Genomic DNA, 18013 nt, shown 5'->3' with positions numbered 1-18013 from the left:
TGGGGCCCTTTATCCTCTGTCAACAACAAATTGTCGCTTTTTTGTGTGTTGAATATATGCCATATGGTAATTTATGGACCGAAGAGGTATCAAATGCCATTTGCCACTGTTGCTGTATGTAGGGGGTGCCGGCCCCCCCTGCACCCCCCACGCTACGCCACTGGCAGTACCCTCCATGAATTTTGCCTAATCCTTTTTTAAAAGCCATCCCAGTGGGAGGCAATCCAAAAGGTTGATCTTTTTTTTTGTTTGTTCCGAGTTAAAAACTCTATTTTCAAGGGGGGAGGGAAAGTCAACTAGATCTGTTCACCGATTTCCTCTCCACTGTGCACAAAGCCACAATACATACCTACACACACACACACATGCACACACCCCTTAATCTGCACTGAAAATGTTTTTGTTTGTTTTTAACTGAAAAGGTAGATCCTGGGAGTACAGTAAGTGCAAAGTGCAAAAATCAACTGACAGGAAAAGCTGAAAGTAGCACAATTAAAATGCAAAATATTGTGTATCTGAAGAAGAGTGCATGCACATGAAAGCTCTTACCAATGACAAACTTAGTTGGTCTCTAAGGTCCTACTGGAAGGAATTTTTTTATTTTTATTATTTTTTGACTACCGCAGACCAACATGGCTACCTATCTGTAACTAGAAATATTGTATATTATTGAACTATTAAACAGATAATGCTCACTGTTTCTATGAAACTTTGGAACCATGCAGCTAATTTCATAAATATAATCCTCCTTGATGGCTTTATTTGATGCTTACCTCATTCCAGCTGCTGTGTGTGAAGGAGAGAGAGAGAAAATGGATACAGCTGATCTCTGTTCTCATTCCAAAGGCAGAATTAAACTCTCTATTGCATACAAAAGCAAAAGAACAGTTAGCAAACATACCACTGCTAGTTTTAATTCTTTCAATAGTTTGCAAAGTGCTCATTACCTACTAATGCCCCATTATTCCCAACCCATTGACTGAGTCATTTACCAGTTAAACTCTCCTTGTGGTCAGCTTAAAAGCGATTAAAAGGAGACGGGTGTTAAATGGGTTGCAAGAACTGCTGGTGGTTTGGGGGGGGGGTTGTGGCCAAATTGTGGCAGTATCACACCTTCTCACTCTCATGCTGAAATGGGGACATTTTGGCCCTCCAGATGTTGTGAAACTGCAGCTTCCATCCTTTCTGGCAACTGGCCATGGTAGCTGGAGGAAATAAAAAGAAACCTTTTGCTCCCTCTTTTGCAACACCAGAACTTGTGGACATCCATTGAAGCCAAATGTTGGAAGATTCGGGACAGATGAAAAAACACTGCACATAGATAAAATATATGACTCACTCCCACAGGAGTAAGTGATGGGATTCTGCTGGCATAACTGTCAGTGGAGATTGGGGAGAGATTTGGTTTGATTCACATTTCAATTTGGACCTATTTATTCTGCAGTTGGGACGCGGGTGGCACTGTGGGTTAAACCACAGAGCCTAGGACTTCTTCATCAGAAGGTTGGCGGTTCGAATCCCTGTGACAGGGTGAGCTCCTGTTGCTCGGTCCCTGCTCCTGCCCACCTAGCAGTTCAAAAGCATGTCAAAGTGCAAGTAGATAAATAGGTACCGCTCCGGCGGGAAGGTAAACGGCGTTTCCGTGTGCTGCTCTGGTTTGCCAGAAGCGGCTTTGTCATGCTGGCCACATGACCCGGAAGCTGTCTGCGGACAAACGCCGGCTCCCTCGGCCAATAAAGCGAGATGAGCGCCGCAACCCCAGAGTCGGTCACGACTGGACCTTAATGGTCAGGGGTCCCTTTACCCTTTTTTTCTGCAGTTCCCGATACAGCTCCTTTTCCTCAACTCTCACCTCATAGTACATCCCATTCCTGCTAACTGTCAGTGGGACAGAGGGGAAGTGGGTAGGAACAATGGAGAAATTCACTGTTGTTTGCATTTTAATAAGAAACTACTCAAGGCACACTTTTCGAGCCAGTAGGGGAACAGAAACACAGTTATCCTTCAAAATTCACACTTCTCTGATTTTTGCAATATGGATTTTGGAAAAATGAGAAGCTGAGAGAAACCACAATTAAAAGAACATCTTTGCACGTTAGGAAAAGTGCTATGAATGTTATGGTCGTGATGGTGATAGCTGTTTTCATTGCGAAATAAGCTCAGTCTAGATCTCTACCCCACCCCACCCCACTTTGTGATACAACAACAGCCATAGGCTTTCTTAGTTCCACACGTGTCCACCTGGATTTATTCCAAAGAGCTGCCTACACTGAGGTCTTTTAGACACAGGTGGAGAGGAAACGCTTAACTCAATGTTATTACTTAAAGAAAAGTGAAAAACAGGAAACCGAGTCCAGGATTTCCTGCTTTACTTTGGTACTAACCCTGCATAGACATGTTAAATCAACAAGAATGACAGCATCATTTATTTTCAGTTTTGTGTGACGGGGAATCTTATATTGTCTTACAAGCCTGTCTTCATTATAACCAAGTGAAAACAAGAAGGCTGTGTCACTGCAAGCCTCGTTTCATAGCTTGGTTTCTCCATTCCTGGATGAGTATTAAGTGGTGAGCGTTTCAAATAGCAGACATAACTGTGTTTCATTGTTTGGTTTACTTTCAGCTGTGATAACCCTGCCTTCAAGAGACTCGGTTTTTATTATTCTCCTGAAGAATCCCCCCTCAAAGCTGTGTGTTAATGCCAATTGAACAGATAAGCTTGCTGTCATTTGTGGTTTTAAAGCAGAGGCTTTCAAACCTTTTAGGCCTTCAGGGAATGCTTTTTTTCTTTCTTTTGACACACTATTATTCTTCCAGACGGTAGTTTTTTTTTCTGGTGGGATTCAATCACGTACATACTGGCAAATTCAGGTTGTGCAATTGAAGTGAATTCGGTACTCTTCCACAACAAGCTCAGTTCTTCTCAAAAGCAATACTTTTTGTGATCACTAAAATGGCAGAAAAACACGCCAGAAAGTGTGTGGGGTAACAATTGCTCGATGTTGTCTAACATCCCTGCCATCAGATTGAACGCTCCATAAAGAGTCAGTTTCATCTTAAAACCACCTAAAATTTGTGCATTAAACAGGTTGTCAGGAAGCAGCCCCTGACTGACCTGTTGAGGAAACGGTGAACACTGGGCAGAGAATTAGGAACCATGTTGTGACTGGTTGTAGATAGGTAGCCGAGTTGGTCTGCCATAGTCAAAATAAAAAAATTCCTTCCAGTAGCACCTTAAAGACCAACTAAGTTAGTTCTTGGTATGAGCTTTCGTGTGCATGCACACTTCTTCAGATACACTGAACCTTCCAGTAGCACCTTAAAGACCAACTAAGTTAGTTCTTGGTATGAGCTTTCGTGTGCATGCACACTTCTTCAGATACACTGAAGAGGTGTATCTGAAGAAGTGTGCATGCACACGAAAGCTCATACCAAGAACTAACTTAGTTGGTCTTTAAGGTGCTACTGGAAGGAATTTTTTTATGTTGTGACTGGTTCATGTTTGGCTCATGTAGGCATGTTAAGAACGTAAGAAGAGTCTGCTGGCTCAAACCACTGTCCCATTTAGTCCATCATCTTGTTCTCATCGTGGCCAACCAGATGTATGGGGGAAACCCACAAGCAGGGCCCGATCCCAAGAGCACTCTCCCCTGGAGCCTCAGAGCCATTGATTTCCTTCTTCTCCATCGATTTCTCCAACCCTCTTTTAGAGCTATCCATAGTGGTGGCCACCAGGGCCTCCTGTAGTTTAACTCAGTGCTGTGTGAAGAAGTACTGGAATTTATCAGTCCTGACTATTCCAATAATGTTAGGTCACATTGCTGTGAATGAAGAACAGGGCCTGCCCAAGCATATGAAGTAGCTGCCTCAGGCGGCAAATGTTAAGGGATGGTGAGCTGTGGGGTAGGTTTGGAGGATGGAGCTGTGTGTAACCATGCAGCCGGCCGTTTGCTCCCTAAGCTAGCTTCAGGTGCGGTGGAGAAACGTTGTGTATGAAGTACAATTCGACTGGCAGACCAGCTGCCTTCTGCCCATGGAAGCAGCCATCTTTTCCTTCACCTCAGGCAGCAAAATGGCTTGGGCCTGTCCTGATCAAGACTGTGCCTTAGAACAGTGTTTCCCAACCGGTGTTCCGCGGCACACTACTGTGCCGTGAGACATTGGCTGGTGTGCCGTGGGAGGGAGGCGGGCGAGTCGGGCGGCGAGAGGCGGCGGCGGCGAGGATCCGCGTCGAGCCGGGGGCGGCTCCGCGGTGGTGGTGCCGAGCGGCGGGGCAGCGCGTGCAAAAGGGAGGAGCGCGAGACAGCGGAGGAGGAGGAGGCCGGCATGTCCGGGCAGCAGCAGCAACAACAGCAGCAGCAACTCCCGGCGACAGCTCCTCAAGCCCCGCCGCCGCCCCCTCCTCCGCCCGCTATCGCCGCCACCACCACAACAGCTGCCGCCGCCTCAGTTGCCGCCGTCCCTCAGTCCCTCGCTCTGCTGCCTCCTCCCACCCCCAAAGCTTGGAGGTTCCCCGGCAAGGGGGAGGGAAAAAACTTTCACTTTCGTGCGTCCCTCCCGGCGTGACGCTGCGCGCTGACGTCACGGGGCGGGGCTTTAATGGTGGTGTGCCGCGAGATTTTTTTTCAGTAAACAGGTGTGCCGTTGCCCAAAAAAGTTTGGGAAACACTGCCTTAGAATGTACTTCTCTGCTCTGTTTAAAGCTCCTGTGAGGAGCTAGAAACTTTTGAAACCTGTGTGTGTGTAAAAGGATAGAGCTAATTTCATTGTTTCAGGCTCTTGGTTAATTTTATTGAATTATTCTTTGCTCTAGGTATCAAATGACAGCTACAGTATTTGTTAGTTGACCAGAAATTCATCCTGCAAAGCTGCCCTAGAATATCCTCCCACTCAAGAAAGTGAAGATCATGAGACATTTGATTTTATTTCTCTCAGCATTTTCTCTCTCAGTCTAAAGGGTTTTCAGAAAAGGCAGCTTGGAAATGTTAAAGAAGCCTTTTAGTCACTGCTTAGCATTCAGGCTTGAGGAAGCAGAAGACAGATTTATCTCTTCTGCCCCCACAAATTCCTCATCCCTCTTCTCTGCCAAGGCCAGAAGGGCTTGGCTCAGAAGGGGTCAGGAGAAGGGGTTGTTTCCAGAGCTCCTTGGAAGAAGGCAATGAGTTCTTCTGCTGGAAATAGTTGCTCCTCAACATATCCTTTGCTCCCTGGTGATTTTATTTGCCATGTGCATTTTCTCCTCCTAAGCTTCACGGTACGCGCACAAAAAGCTTATTCACTGTTTCACATTTTCCAGCAATGCTGCCCTGCTTTCTTTTCTTTTTCTTTTTCTTTTTCTTTCTTTCTTTTTTTTTTTTTTTTTTTTGTTAGCCAGCAGAGTGGTTTAGCAGCTGGGCTGTTGTCCAAGCTATTTGGAATTCAAGAGTAGCAGAGAAGGCGAAAAACAAAGAGCCTGATGCTTAAGCCCTTTTTTCACTTATTGGACATTCTCATCCCACCCTTTTCTTGCAAGGAATTCGATGCCAGCAGCATAGGAAACCTAGGGAACTGCATTGGACCAAGCCAGACCAATTGTCCATCTGGCTCAGTGTTGTCCACTCTTCCCTGCATGTATGGCTCTTCCCCTCCAACCCATTTTATCTTCACAACAACCCTGTGAGGTATATTAGGCTAGAGAGATTGACAGGCCCAAGCTCACCCAGTGGTTGGGTGGGATTTTTGACTTGAGCCTCCCCAGTCCTCAGGGATGGGGGTGGGGAGGATCTTCAGATCTCATTGGCCTCCGACTGCAACCTCCAAGAGCTGTTCAACAATAAAACAGCCTTCCTTGGAAGGTGATGGACTTCTCCAGGATAATCAGGGATTATTTAGCTGTGATTCTTGCATTGCTGGGGGTTGGGGGTTGGAAGTCCCTTCCACTTCTACATTTCTGTGAGTCTTCATCTCCCGATTCACCATGCTAGCTGGGAGCTAAAATGGGAGTTGGAGACACTAGACCACGGGTGTCAAACACAAGGCCCGCGGGCCGAATCCGGCCCGCCAGACCTCATCATGTGGCCCGTGTAGCTGCCAGCCCGCTTCCCCCTGCGAGGCGGCGCGCTTTGGGCGGGGATGGGGGGCTGGAAGGCGGACGGTAGAGAAAGCGAAGGCGCTCCCTTCCCGCGCTGTTACTCGGCCGGCCTGAGAGAAAATTTCTGAGGCGGCGGCGGCCTTCGTCCAGGGTCCGGGGGCCATAGCAGGACTTTGCCCTCCCAGCGGCCTGGAGCATCTGGAGCTGGGGCGGCTGCGGGACCCGCCGGGCAGCGGCGGCGGCGGCGGAATCGCCGCCACTTCTTCTCCTTCTCCTCCTCCTTCGTCTTGCTTGCCGTTGCCGCCGCTCTCCTCTTGCTCGAGGCAGGCCTGGAGCCGGGACAACCCGGGGTTCGAGCCCGAGGAGGAGGCGGGCGAAGCGGCCAGGGCGGCTGGCGGGAGCGTGGCGGTGGGGGCCATGCTGCAGATGGGCGTGGTGGAGTGGGGTGCCTTCGCCCTCAGAGCCTGACGCCCGGGAGGGCCTGCCGAGAGCGGGAGGCAGCAGAGGTGCAGGCGGCGCGGCGAAAAGGAGGAAGGTGGGGGGGAAGGCAGGCCAGTGGCCTTGCTCCGCCGGAGGCGCTCCGCCGCTGCCACCGCGTTTCCCTCACGAGGAGACGGGCAAGGAGGTCGCTGAGCAGCCGCCGCCGCCTCGCCTGGGCCAAAGGGATGGCGCACCGCCTGCGAGGTGAGTCGCCGCCCGGCCGGGCCCTTCTGTCGCCCTTCCCGGCTCGCATCTCTCCTGTTTCACCTTATTACTCGCGAGTCTTCTGCTCTGAAGACAGATGCAAGTAATCCGTTCAGCTCCTCTGCTACCTCCTTTCCCACCTTTAGCACACTTTTGATTCCCTTGTTGGCCAAAGGCTCTACCACAGACATGTCCAAAGTCCATTTCGGGGGCCTAATCCGGCCCCTTCGGCAGTTTATGGGGTAAAATCCTCAAAAAACCCCTCAACAACTTCAACCCTAAAAAAAAAAGCTCAACAATTTCAATCCTAAAAAAAGCGCAACAACTTTGGTTGGCCCTCACGGCCCTTCACTTCATCAAATCTGGCCCTTCTTGAAAAAAGTTTTGGCACCCCTGCACTAGACCATGAATAGGCAAACTATGGCCCGGGGGCCATATCCGGCCCAATCACCTAAATCCGGCCCTCCGACGGTCCAAGAATCAGCATCTTTTTACATGAGTAGAATGTGTGCTTTTGTTTAAAATGCATCTCTGGGTCATTTGTGGGGCATGCCTGGTGTTTTTACATGAGTAGAATGTGTGCTTTTATTTAAAATGTGTCTCTGGGTTATTTGTGGGGCATAGGAATTTGTTCATTTTTTCCCCCCTTCAAAACATAGTCCGGCCCCCCACAAGGTCTGAGGGACAGTGGACCGGCCCCCTGCTGAAAAAGTTTGCTGACCCCTGCCCTAGACTCATTTGTTGCTCATTTGACATCACAGCCAGTAGGTGTGCACCACTGCATTCCACGTAGTGCTTGCCGCAGAAATATGTAGTTTCGCCCCCTCCCCTCCCTGCATGCACCCCAGGCACTTTTTGAAGACTTCTGTTGAGTTGTTTGGAAACCCAGTCGGTGGATTTGAAGTGTGTTGGCTGCAGTACAGGAGCTTGATCACATGGATAAGGCTCTGCGGAGAGAAACTGGAAGTCCAGCACATTCCTTTGTGGTGACACATCTGTGTTGTAGGGGAGAGGCTTTTGCAGCAGCCGCTGAGTTTTATCTGAAAGCTGGCAACATTTTGAAAGTTGAGGCACTTTTAGTGGTTCCCCCATGCCCCTGAGGTTTGGCTGCACGTCATCAGGGGCTGAACTTCCAGTGGGACAGCACCTGCCCTGTGGAACTCCTTGCCACTAGAGGTTCAGCAGCAGCCATCTCTACTTGTATCCTAAGAACTGTTATTATTCAGGCTGGCTTTTCGCACCCGAGATTCTTTGCCAACCATCTCTTGCTGATGTGTCTGACATTTTTTAGACTTGTAGAGTTGGAAGTGGGACCCCAGGGGTCATCTAGTCCAACCCCCTCTGCAATGCAGGAATCTAAAGCTTCCACGGCCGATGGCCATCCAATCCCTTATTGTAATGCGGTGTTTTATAGTCTGTGGTGCCACCTTGTGAGGAGTTATATAAAAGTGCAGTTTATGGATATTTAAGTAAATAAACCAACAATAAATAAATGCCTGAGCTTCTCTCTTTCTCTCTCCCACTTTAGGAGTCACCGGCCAACATGTCTCTCAAGAAGGAAGGTGTGCAGAAGAAATGGGCTGCCTTGAAGGAGAAGCTGGGTTCTCAGGACTCCGATCAGACGGAGGCCAACCTGGAAAACGCAGAGCCGGAGCTGTGCATCCGCCTCCTGCAGATCCCATCCGTGGTGAACTACTCAGGGCTCAAGAAGCGGCTGGAGAGCAGCGACGATGGCTGGATGGTCCAGTTCCTGGAGCTCTGCGGACTGGATCTCCTGCTTGAGGCCCTGGACAGGCTTTCCGGGAGGGGGGTCTCCAGGATCTCGGATGCCCTGTTGCAGCTGACTTGCATCAACTGCGTGCGAGCAGTCATGAACTCTCAGAAGGGCATCGAGTACATCGTGAGCAATGAAGGCTACGTCAGGAAACTCTCCCAAGGTGAGAGAATGTTTCCCTCGTCCGTTCCACGCAGTGTTTGCAGGCACACAAAACATGTAGTGGGATGCGGGTGGCACTGTGGGTTAAACCACAGAGCCTAGGACTTGCTGATCAGAAGGTTGGCGGTTCGAATCCCCGCGACAGGGTGAGCTCCCGTTGCTCGGTCCCTGCTCCTGCCAACCTAGCAGTTCAAAAGCACGTCAAAGTGCAAGTAGATAAATAGGTACCGCGCTGGCGGGAAGGTAAATCGCGTTTCTGTGTGCTGCTCTGGTTCACCAGAAGCGGCTTAGTCATGCTGGCCACATGACCCAGAAGCTGTACGCCGGCTCCCTCAGCCAATAAAGCGAGATGAGCGCTACAACCCCAGAGTCGGTCATGACTGGACCCAATGGTCAGGGGTCCCTTTACCTAAAACATGTAGTTGCAATGCAACAAAAGTAGACCTAGACCATGGGTAGGACAAACTAAGGCCTGGGAGCCCGATCCGGCCCAATCGCATTCTAAATCTGCCCCACGGATGGTCTGGGAATCAGCGTGTTTTTACATGAGTAGAATGTGTCCTTTTATTTAAAATGCACCTGTGGGTTATTTGTGGGGCCTGCCTGGTGTTTTTACATGAGTAGAATGCGTGCTTTTATTTAAAATGCATCTCTGGGTTATTTGTGGAGCATAGGAATTCGTTCATTTCCCCCCCGTCAAAATATAGTCCGGCCCCCCACAAGGTCTGAAGGACTGTTGACCGGCCCCCTGCTGAAAAAGTTTGCTGACGCCTGACCTAGACAATAAATAAAATGTTTAGAAATACGTAGTGCTTTTTTCTTTAAAAAAATGTTTAGGGGAACCCTAATAATAATAATAATAATAATAATTTATACTCTGCCCATCTGGCTGGGTTTTCCAGCCACTCTGGGTGGCTTCCAACAAAAGATAAAAATACAATAAAACATAAGTCATTAAAAACTTCCCTTAACAGGGCTGCCTTCAGATGTCTTCTAAACATCAGATGGTTGTTTATTTCTTTAACATCTGATGGGAGGGCGTTCCACAGGGCGGGCGCCACTACTGAGAAGGCCCTCTGCCTGGTTCCCTGTAACTTGGCTTCTCACAGTGAGGGAACCACCAGAAGGCCCTCCCAGCTGGACCTCAGTGTCCGGGCAGAACGATGGGGGTGGAGATGCTCCTTCAGGTATACTGGACTTTTTTACTCAAGAAAATCTCCATTATAGTAATTTCCCTACTCATATTGAAATACTGCCCCTCGATGAGGCCAAACTTGTCATTAGTAAAACACCACACATCCACATTCCACACTGCTCCACACATTAAACAATCGCTTCTGTCTGAGACTCAGGAAACACTGTGGGAGGAAATGAGGCCGCCATCAGGGGTAGCAACAGAACTGACAATTCACCATGCTAGAGAAGAAACTTAGATTTTTATTTTTTTTTTAGTTTCTTCTTCCATTAGAGTCACAAAATGTTTAGGAGCATGCGTACCCCCAGGAAAAAAAGCACTGGAAGTACGCAACCAAACTGAGCAGGGGCTCACTTTCCCTCAAGCAGGTGGGATTTGTGCCTTCCTGAACTAAGCCGTTTCCTAATTTGTTGTCTCGAGGTTAGACTAGGGTTATTAGTCATCCCCGGTTCCCAGGGACAATCCCTGGATTTGTAAACCTGTCCCTGGACAAATTCCGTCCCTGGAATGTCCCCAGATTTGCAAATCTGTCCCCGGGAAACGTGGCAGTGGCAGCCTCAGCAGCCCGGAGCCAGTCTGGTAGGTCATTTGGCTCTGGCTGGCTTCAGGAGCTGCTCACTGCTGCCACCACTGCCGAAGGGGAACCAGGGATGTCCGGCGGTACAGATCTTCTGCCCCCTTCCCCCTTTGTTTTGACAGATCAGGGGAGGCTCGGGAGTCACAGGCGGGCAGGCACTGCCCAGGAGGGGCACAAGGCGCGTGGTTTCTCTGCCAGGCAAGGTGCAAAGCCCTTCTTTTGCACCCTGTGAAACATAAATGTGCAGTTTTTTTAGAAAACCAGACAACAGCCACCTGCCCATGACTCGCGAGCCTCCCCCGATCAGTCAGAACAAAGGAGGAAGGGGGAAGGAGATCGGGGGAGGCTTGGGAGTCGTGGGTGAGCGGCGCGCCATTGCCCAGTTTTTAAAAAACTCTGCACATTTATGTTTTACAGGGTGCGAAAGAAGGGCTTTGCACCTTTATACAATATGCATGTGTGCTTGGGCCCAGGGTCTTTTGCCTCATCCTCCCCACTACTGACTCCCTGTTGCTACTCAGCTTCAAAAAAAAAAAAAAAGTGTCCCCGGAGTCATTGAAAAAAATCTGGTAACCAAAGGTTAAATGTGCCCTCATTGCTGACCTCTGTCCCTCTGTCTCTGCAGCACTTGACACCTCGAACGTCATGGTCAAGAAACAAGCGTTTGAGCTCCTGGCCGCTCTCTGCATTTACTCTGTGGATGGTCACGCTCTGGCGTTGGACGCCCTGGATCATTACAAGGCAAGCAGAAAGTCAGGTGTATTGTTAAGGGCACAATGTACACACACGTATAAAAATGCTCTGCTGAATCAGATCAAAGGTTATCTACTCTAGTGTCTTGTTTCCCACAGTGACTAACTGGATAGCCTCCAGCTATCCTACAGGTAGAGCTTCATATAGGGATGGGTGGATTGGCCACTTTGAAAGTGGTTTACCTAGCAAATGTAAATAGATAATAATAATGAGATTTAGTAGTGGGGAAGGGCTGTAGCACCCTTTGCATGCAGAAGGTCCTAACTTCAATCTCCAGCACCACCAGGTAAGGCTGGGAATATCTCCTGCCCAAAACCCTGGAGAGCTGGTGCCTGTCAGTGTAGGCAGCAATGAGATGGACCAATGGTCTGACTCTGTATAAGGCAACTTCCTGTGTATCTACATATGTAGGCTCTTCATATAGAGCGATATGGGGAGAGCTGTAGCTCTTCTAGTAGGGCATCTGCTTTGGTTGCAGAGGGCCCCAGGTTCAATATTAATATCAATATTAATATCAGTGTGGATATTAATGTTAATATTAACCCGGCTGACTGGGTTTCCCCAGCCAGCATGTACAAACACATAATGCAGATGTACCTTGTTCGACTTCCAAAACGTTCGACTTCCAAGGCGCGTCTTCCGATTGGCTGCAGGAATGTCCTGCAGCCAATCGGAAGCTGCGGAAGCTGTTCCAGATGTTCGGCTTCTGGAAATAATTTGAAAACCGGAACAATCACTTCCAATTTCCGAGCGTTCGGGGGGCAAAACATTTGAGTTCACAGGCATTTGGCTTCCGAAGTTCCACATTAAATGTTAAAAAGTTCCCTATACAGGGCTGCCTTCATATGTCTTCCAAAGGCTGTATAGTTACTTATCTCCTGCCTGCTGGAGTGTAGCACTGCCAGCCAGTTTAGACAGTACTGAGCTAGAAGAACCAATTGCCTGACTCATTTTAAAGGAGCTTTTTATGTTTGGCTGCTTTATTAAGAGACTATAGCTAAGTTGTAAAGCACTTACAGTGGTGCCTCGCAAGACGAAATTAATCCGTTCCGCGAGTCTCTTGGTCTTGCGGTTTTTTCGTCTTGCGAAGCACGGCTATTAGCGGCTTAGCGGCTATTAGCGGCTTAGTGGCTATTAATGGCTTAGTGGCTTAGCGGCTTTAAGAAAAAGGAAACAAACTCGCAAGAACTCGCAAGACGTTTCGTCTTGCGAAGCAAGCCAATAGGGAAATTCGTCTTGCAGAACAACTCAAAAACCGGAAAACTCTTTCGTCTTGCGCATTTTTCGTCTTGCGAGGCATTCGTCTTGCAAGGTACCACTGTACTCTGCAGGGGGGAAATCCCAGGGTTGGTCATCAGCATCTCCATGAAGGGCAGTTGATGGGGAAGAAAACCCTTCTGTGACCCCGGAGAGCCCTTGACAGTCAAAAGTAGGCATTTCTGGGCTCGATGTCCAAAGGGTCTGGGCAGTTTTGATGCAAGTAGCTTCCCGTGTTCCTCTTGATTTTGAACCTCGATTTGACACGTCTGCTATTTCTGTGTCACAGACGGTGAAGAACCAACAGTACCGCTTCAGTGTCATCATGAATGAGCTCTCGACCACTGACAACGTGCCCTACATGATAACCCTCTTGAGTGCCATCAACGCGGTCATCCTGGGGACAGAAGAACTGAGAGCTCGGATGCAGCTCCGCAATGAGTTCATTGGTAAGGACAGCAATCCGGAAACCAAGAACATGATGCAACGTTAATGACAGAGCCATCCTTGATCCAGACTGCGGTTCTAGGATGCTGTGGTCTAGGTATAGACTAGTCATATACAGAAGGGACGCGGGTGGCGCTGTGGGTTAAACCACAGAGCCTAGGGCTTGCCAGTCAGAAGGTCAGCGGTTGCCAATCAGAAGGTCGGGGTGAGCTCCCGTTGCTCGGTCCCTGCTCCTGCCAACTTAGCAGTTCGAAAGCACAAAGTGCAAGTAGATAAATAGGTACCGCTCCGGTGGGAAGGTAAACGGCGTTTCCGTGTGCTGCTTTGGTTCTCCAGAAGCAGCTTAGTCATGCTGGCCATAATGCCCGGAAGCTGTACGCGGGCTCCCTCGGCCAATAAAGCGAGATGAGCGCCGCAACCCCAGAGTCGGTCACAACTGGACCTAATGGTCAGGGGTCCCTTTACCTTTACCTTTTACTCTTGCTGTTTGCTACACTGAGCTCCTTTGTGAGGAAGGGTGAGATTTAAATAAATAAAATAAGTTTGTTAGTAGGGCTGGGCACAACCTGGTTTTCAACATCATGATATATCACCATCTAAACATCGCAATATACTGGTCTATCACAATGTCTGAAATAAGGAAATAGCTATGTTAAGGCATTGGCTGGCTTTGTGGTTTGTCCCTCATCTTTATTTATGCATAGCACATAGACACATGTCTGTGAGTGAGGTCCCTAATAAGGAGTATTGGCGATAAAAAAATGATAGAATATTCAAAGTTCGCAGGCCTAACAAGTAAAATAAGGGAGCAAGTAGATCAAGTATAAAAGTGGAGTGGGAAAAATTGTGGAGTATTTGGAAAATAACTGTAAACATGTGAAAACGCTAGCAATATTAAGGTAAATTCAACAGTAAAATATGTAATAAAGGAAAAATAAGGGGAGAAATCAAACTAAATGGATATACTGTATAAGAATATGCAGGAATAGTGGGAAAATCAAAGGAACCAGGGAAGGGGAAGAAGGGAAGTTGTTGATTGTTTTATTATAAAGAAAGATATTAATAGTGGAAATGTATATTTGAATTTGATTTTGGAAATGGTGATAAATATATATATATATATATTTTTAAAAAATAATGATTCGCAATATATTGCAAGGTCAAATATTATGAAACCAATCTCACAATATGGACTTCAAACTGGTTTTGGATGATATATTGATATATCACCCAGCCCTATTTGCTTTTATGTCAGTGAAACTCTTCAAGACATTTTTAATTCGCTCCTTCCAGGTCTCCAGTTGTTGGATATTTTAACCAAGCTGAGGTGAGTCATTTATTATCTTTCTGACCATATCCGTTGAGATTTATTTTGCAGCAGCGCATCATTTCAGGATGATCATGATCATTGTCGGTACAAATCTTCAGGCCAGCCATTATGTCTGTGGTTATTTCTGTCTAGCTCCAACCACTTTGCATGACAGACCTATGCATCAAGAGATTCGGGCTTGAATAGACTTGTACCACCATTACATTTCCTTTGAAACAGCTGTGCTGTGCTCACATTTAGGGACTGATGGATCACTGTATTTAGATCCTGGAAGGAATTTTCCCCCTAGTCAAAATGACTAATAACACTGGAGCGTGTTGGAGATTTTTACTATCTCCATCATTTTTCTAAGACCCCTCAATCTTTTTCTTGCAAATAATGACAATATAGGTATGCATTTTCAGTTTGATTTTTGCTACCATGAGGTCTAGAAGCATGCTTTTTCCAAACCCACCAGATTCTGCTATGACCACCTAGGATTTCTTCACAATCCAGCCAAGCAACTCCAGTCCCACCTGACCTAGACTGAGACAATTGCTCTAGGCGGGTGGCCCAGTTTTCATGATTAAGCACTGGCTTAATAAACTACTTGCTTCCCACTTCCAAATTCTAGCTGGTTTGGAAGCCATTAACTTCAGTTCCCAGTTCATACATAATGAGAAGCAGTAGTTAACAGTTGTTGTTGTTGTTGTTTAGTTGTTTAGTCGTGTCCGACTCTTCGTGACCCCATCGACCAGAGCACGCCAGGCACTTCTGTCCTCCACTGCCTCCCGCAGTTTAGTCAAACTCATGCTGGTAGCTTCGAAGACACTATCCAACCATCTCGTCCTCTGTCGTCCCCTTCTCCTTGTGCCCTCCATCTTTCCCAACATCAGGGTCTTTTCCAGGGAGTCTTCTCTTCTCATGAGGTGGCCAAAGTATTGGAGCCTCAGCTTCAGGATCTGTCCTTCCAGTGAGCACTCAGGGCTGATTTCCTTCAGAATGGATAGGTTTGATCTTCTTGCAGTCCATGGGACTCTCAAGAGTCTCCTCCAGCACCATAATTCAAAAGCATCAATTCTTCGGTGATCAGCCTTCTTTATGGTCCAGCTCTCACTTAACAGTAAGCAAGGTTATTGAGCCAGGATTTGATCCATAAATGTCTCTCGCTAAACCCACCAGTAAGAAACCCCCGTTTATTCCTTCTTCTCATTTATCTTTGGTCCATGGGTGCATTTTACTGGAAGAGGACACTAGCAGCACTTGTAACGAGGCAGAGCCATGGGTTTGCCCTCCTGAACCGGGTGTAGCAATGGCTTACCAGGACTGGGTTGAAACAGGGCAGTGGTGAGGTCAGAGTCATACATACAGCTGCACTGGGTGGAGAGCTGGATTGGCAGCGGCAGTCCTGCCAGCATAGCTGCATTCGCCCCAACCTTACCACCACCTGCATCCCCATCCAGGTAAACACCAGTGATGCTGGTGTCTGGAGGGTAGCTGTGCCCCAACCATAGCTGTCAACCTTCCCTTTTTTTGCGGGAAATTCCCTTATTCCAGCGCCGTTTCCCGCTGCTTCCCGCTGCTATCCCAGATTGTTAGATATCCCGTAGACTGTCCCCAAGACAGGTGAGGCTGCTGATCCCTTATTTTCGAGGCTGCTGATCCCTTATTTTCAAATCTGAAAGTTGGCAGCTATGGCCCCAACCAAGGGCACTGCTACTAAGAAAAGCCACAGGATTCTCTGATTTGCAAATTGACCTGCCCTCCAAAAAATGTTTTGGGAGACTTAAAATATGAAGAGGTTTCCCTAAATATGTGTATTTCACCTTTTCAGTATAGATGCTTGTACTAAGGAGAGCAGGAAGGAGTTGAGATTTGGGGGCACCCTCTCATACCTGTATGTAACTCAAAATGAGCTCAGTTTTTTAACGGAGGGTTTTGCAAATATCTACTGTTGCGGGTTCTCTGCAGAGATATAGAGGATGAGGACTTGCTTATCCAGTGTGAAACGTTTGAGGAGGCCAAGTCCGAAGACGACGAGGAATTGCTGAGGATATGCGATGGGATTGACATGAGCAACCATCAAGAGGTTTTCTCATCCCTGTTTAACAAAGTGAGTAGGGGTCTTCGTTTTAAATGCAGCTTTAAACATTTTTAGAACATTCCTGTTCTGTTCCCCACCCCCCGCATTTTCCAAATAGCTAATAACAAGTATCCATTAAAAAAACCTAATAAATATCGGTTATTAAGCAATAAACAAAGGAAAGCAACTCAGCCCATTAAAAACAACCATATCAATTATTACTCTTATTATTATTATTAAATATCTATACTGCCCTTCATCCGAGGATCATGGGGCAGTTTGCAATATAAAAACGCAAAAATGCACGCCATAATAACAGACAAATAACCCCCGCACATACACAGTTTAAAAGGCCATAGATTGTTTAATTAACAATTTAAGAGGAATGTTTTTGCCTGGTGCCTAAATATATGCAGTGAAGGAGCCAGGAGAGGGAAAGCTTTGTCAGAACAGAAACAGCTGCAACAGAAGTTAGAAGATGCAACGAGTCATGCTGGCCCAAACCTAGGGGCTGTGAAGCCCAGCTTCCCCTTGCCACAGTGGCCAGCCAGATGCCTTTGGGAAACCTACAAGCAAACTGTGAGGGCAACAGTCTTCTGCCACCATTATGCATGGTGCTTCAGATCCTGAAGGTGGCAGGTAACCATCCAGCCTTGTCCTCCATGAATATTGGATGTGATGTAGAATGCGATCCTTGTTTCACTCACAGTCACACTGCACCATGGAGGTTTGTGAGCAAGGTGCCCATATATCCTGAGGTTTATACATCCCTCATGCAGAGATGCCCTCTGCCACACATGCACACAAGAATTCGCCCACATGTATCCTGTGCCTGCTTCCACAACTGGGAAATTTGGCTTGGCCCTTACATCCAGCATCAGCAACAAATAACTTGACAGCCCTGGGCTTACAACAGCGTAGGTTTTAATGGCCGGATGGGCACCCTGCCATGTAACAATGACTTACGATCTGGAAAGCTTAACTTGTGGTGGCTGCTTTTCGTTTCAGGTGAGCAGCTTTCCAGCCTCCATCCAACTGCTGTCCATTCTCCAGAGCCTCTTGCATCTCGAACCTTCCCATCGCTCCAGCCTGTTGCTATGGGAATCCTTAGAAATCCTAGTAAGCAGAGCCATCTTGCTTGCAAATGACAGTAAGTGGAAGCTCACTGTAACCTATGATGCAGCCGCAGTGCTGTCTTTGTGTTGTTGTCGTCATTGTCGTCTTCTTCTTATTCTTTGGCGATCACTCATAGCTGAATAAGATTGTCTTCCATGAACACAGTTTTAACAGTGAGTCCGTAAGTGACTATGGAGGCCAATTCTGGATCCACACATACTTCCATGGTGGGGACATAGGTTTCTGGGCAGGAGTTGGTCACGGTTAGGGTTTGCCAAACATGCCTTTCTCTTGGCACATTTCTCCCTTTTGTCCTGAGTTTGTGCTTCTTCAAAGTCCATGACACCTTTGGGAATGGCTCTTCTCCAATTGGAGCTCTCACAGGCCAGTGTTTCCCAGTTTTCAGTGTTTATACTACCTTTTTTTAGATTTGCCTTGAGAGCATCTTTAAACTTCTTTTGTTGTCCACCGGTATTTTGCTTTCCATTCTTGAGCTGGGAATAAGTAGTTGCTTTGGAAGATGATAATCAGGCATCCGAACAGCATGACCAGCCCAACGAAGTTGATGTTGAAGAACAACTTCTTC

The 18013-nt window shown here is 47.5% G+C and overlaps 1 protein-coding gene across 4 annotated transcripts in view; it reads left to right on the top strand.

Moving 5' to 3' along the window:
• INF2 (inverted formin 2) overlaps positions 1-18013 on the top strand; it is a 68110-nt gene that overhangs the window by 24449 nt on the left and 25648 nt on the right. For all 4 annotated transcript variants that reach the window (XM_082216656.1, XM_082216658.1, XM_082216657.1 and 1 more), the window contains exons 2-7: positions 8283-8691; positions 11088-11203; positions 12762-12921; positions 14213-14246; positions 16200-16341; positions 17320-17461. In XM_082216656.1, coding sequence (XP_082072782.1) covers positions 8298-8691; positions 11088-11203; positions 12762-12921; positions 14213-14246; positions 16200-16341; positions 17320-17461 — 988 coding nt within the window. In that variant the 5' untranslated portion in view covers positions 8283-8297. The remainder of the gene's footprint in view (positions 1-8282; positions 8692-11087; positions 11204-12761; positions 12922-14212; positions 14247-16199; positions 16342-17319; positions 17462-18013) is intronic.

Source organism: Podarcis vaucheri (assembly GCF_965113315.1).
Source record: "Podarcis vaucheri genome assembly, chromosome: 1".
Classification (NCBI taxonomy): domain Eukaryota; kingdom Metazoa; phylum Chordata; class Lepidosauria; order Squamata; family Lacertidae; genus Podarcis; species Podarcis vaucheri.
This window is presented reverse-complemented; position numbering and strand designations above follow the sequence as displayed.